Here is a 2,500-nt window from a genome sequence, read left to right as displayed (position 1 = left end):
GTTGAGACGCAACAAAAAGCAACATCCTGGCTGTTTTCTGAATAGAGTGGTCATTTCTTTGTGATTTCACTTCGCTACTTGACATTGGTGTCATTTACAGCCAAATAAAAGCCTTCCGCAGTTAACGTTCGTTTATGTAATGTGGTTCACCTCCATCAAATTTCAAGTTTTGATATTTGTACTTTCTTTCTTATTTTGCCGTATGTATGTGTGGTCAAGGTACCACCACAAATGTACAACTTGGTACTACGAAGACTGAGTGAATTCACTGCTGGCCCATGGCTGAACTTGATACTTGCTCATCAGTTGTTAACGTAAGATCCTTGAACATGAGGAAGTCCTTTATGCACTGTGGAACTGGCAGGGCCAGTATCCTCTTTTCGCGGCCTGGTCGACAGCCAATCAGATGAGAGACAGACAGACGGCACAGACTCTGCAGACTGCGAGGCGTTGTCGATGTTTCTTTCACAAACATCAGAATCTCGGGAATGGCGGGGGACTGTAGTCCCAGACTCGAAAACATGTGTGCTGCTGTCAAGTACTTGAGGTCATCATAGGAAGACGCCCCTGATTCGAACAGAGCCTTAACCAGAGAAACATTAGCAACACGGGGGAGGTAACCAGTCACAGCCCTCACCACAGCAGGAGACCAGAAAAGAGCATTAGGCTGCTGCAATGTGGAAAGACCAGCCTGGATGCACAGGTCAATCATCTCTTCGTTTTTACTTTCAACCGCTGCAAAAAGAAGCGAACGATGACCCGATTCGTCTGCGAGCGGATTTATTAAATTCAGCAGCTTCTTTGCACAGGCACAATTGCCATTTTCTACTGTCTCGGTCAATACTTCAAACAGGCATTGTTCGCTTCCAGTACAACGGTCAAGGAGTTTTGAGACGAACTCCCACCGGTCGCACCTGGCAGCCTCCCTCAGAACTAAGTTGAAGATCGACTCATCATCGCAAGATTCCATTTCTGCCTCCACGATCTGCCAGTTCTCAGTACACACTCCAACTTTGATAGCCCACTGTGCCAGTCCTTGCATTCTGCAGTGTTGGATCAGAGTCTCTGATTCTCCGTTTGAATCCCAGAACATGTCAGCATCCAGCTCAGTGTCTGCTGGCGCTCGCTTCAGACAAGCCGTTGCAACACGCCAAGCTTTTCCGGACAAAGCTTTGTCGAAGGCGAAGTCAAACAGCAGAGCAGTCATGGGATCTGCCATGGTGTCTAGGTTTCTCCTTGCCAGACGCCATTGTCCGATCTCCAGGGCGAAACAGAAAGCAAGTGTGCTGCAATCATTATCTGTGCACCATTTGGCAAGAAGTTTAATTTTTTGGGAAGTGAACGTCCATGTCATAGCGTCAAAAACGTGGAAACCTTGCTCCTGGTTGACCAGTGATTCCAAGAGGGGGATGATAAATGACCAGTTCTTCGAACCTTTTACGTACTCAGTTTCACAAACAAAGAAGGACGTCCAGGACAAACACTCTTTGTGGTCATCTACAACCTGTTTTATGAAATCAAACTTTTTAGATTTCATTCCCAGTTTGACTGCAAGACGTAACATACGTCTGTGCTGAAAGTTCTGATCCTGACAGACAATGGTTTTCGTGATCATGTCAAGCTTCTCGGCTTTTAAAGCTTCCATGAAGGCATACTGCAGCAGTCTCTCGTTATCCGCCACCTCAAAGCAAAGAGATCGGAAGCAATCGGCGTTGCTGCTATCAACAGCTTGACGAATTATGAACATCTGCAAGCGCTGAACGCTCTGTGCAGTCTCGGCATTGGTTGGGTCACTTGGGGGCAGTAGCACGTGCACGTTGCTGGCTGCAGCCTTGCTTGATGTAATAGGCAGGGTGCGAGCTTCAGTTGAATTTTCTGGCAACACTGAATCCTCTCTCTCACTGACACTGGTGGTGAATTCAGCCAATATGCCGTTAATGGCATGAAATTCGATGTGAGGTTGCTGCCGCTTCGTCGCAACTACAGATCCTGCGTGAACTATTTCACTTAACACGAGCTTGAAAAGTTTGTGTCCTCTTGGGTCGCCTTGATAAAGCTGAAGAAACAAGTTGCAGTACTGAACCTGACCTGCCGCCAGGAGAGATTGGATGGCGAATTTGAGGTCACCAATAAGGACGTCGATTCCGTGTTCACACAAGTGCCAAGCCCAGGCCAGCTCGTTCTGTCTGACGGCAGCTAGGAAAGCTTGTCGGCGGTCGTGCCTGGAGGTGACACCGTAGAGAATTATCTGCGTGACGGCACTCCACGCACCTTCCCTGATGGCACGCTGCAAGGCCTGTCTGCGTGACCTCTGCGTGACGTCTGGGTGATGATACAACTCCAGGACATAGTTCCACAGTCTGTTTCCAACGACCACGTTGAAGGCAAGGTCAAGGTCTTTTCTCGCTTGCAGGTCACGGGACACGACGAACGGTATCTTGCTTTTGAGACACAGCTGTTTGAAGACTCGTCTACCGGATGGTGTGTTTGCTATCAGCCG

The 2,500-nt window shown here is 48.3% G+C and overlaps 1 protein-coding gene across 1 annotated transcript in view; it reads right to left on the bottom strand.

Annotated features, from left to right (window-relative positions):
- LOC138980060 (uncharacterized) overlaps positions 1-2,500 on the bottom strand; it is a 5,262-nt gene that overhangs the window by 1,540 nt on the left and 1,222 nt on the right. Inside the window, exon 2 of the mRNA XM_070352858.1 lies at positions 1-2,500. This exon is cut by the window's left edge and continues 1,540 nt beyond it; it is cut by the window's right edge and continues 410 nt beyond it. Within this exon, the coding sequence (XP_070208959.1) occupies positions 266-2,500 (2,235 nt within the window). The 3' untranslated portion in view covers positions 1-265.

The sequence above is a fragment of the Littorina saxatilis genome, linkage group LG11 (genome assembly GCF_037325665.1).
Source record: "Littorina saxatilis isolate snail1 linkage group LG11, US_GU_Lsax_2.0, whole genome shotgun sequence".
NCBI lineage: Eukaryota > Metazoa > Mollusca > Gastropoda > Littorinimorpha > Littorinidae > Littorina > Littorina saxatilis.
Note: the sequence above shows the minus strand (reverse complement) of the source record. Positions and strands in the feature narration are given on the sequence as shown.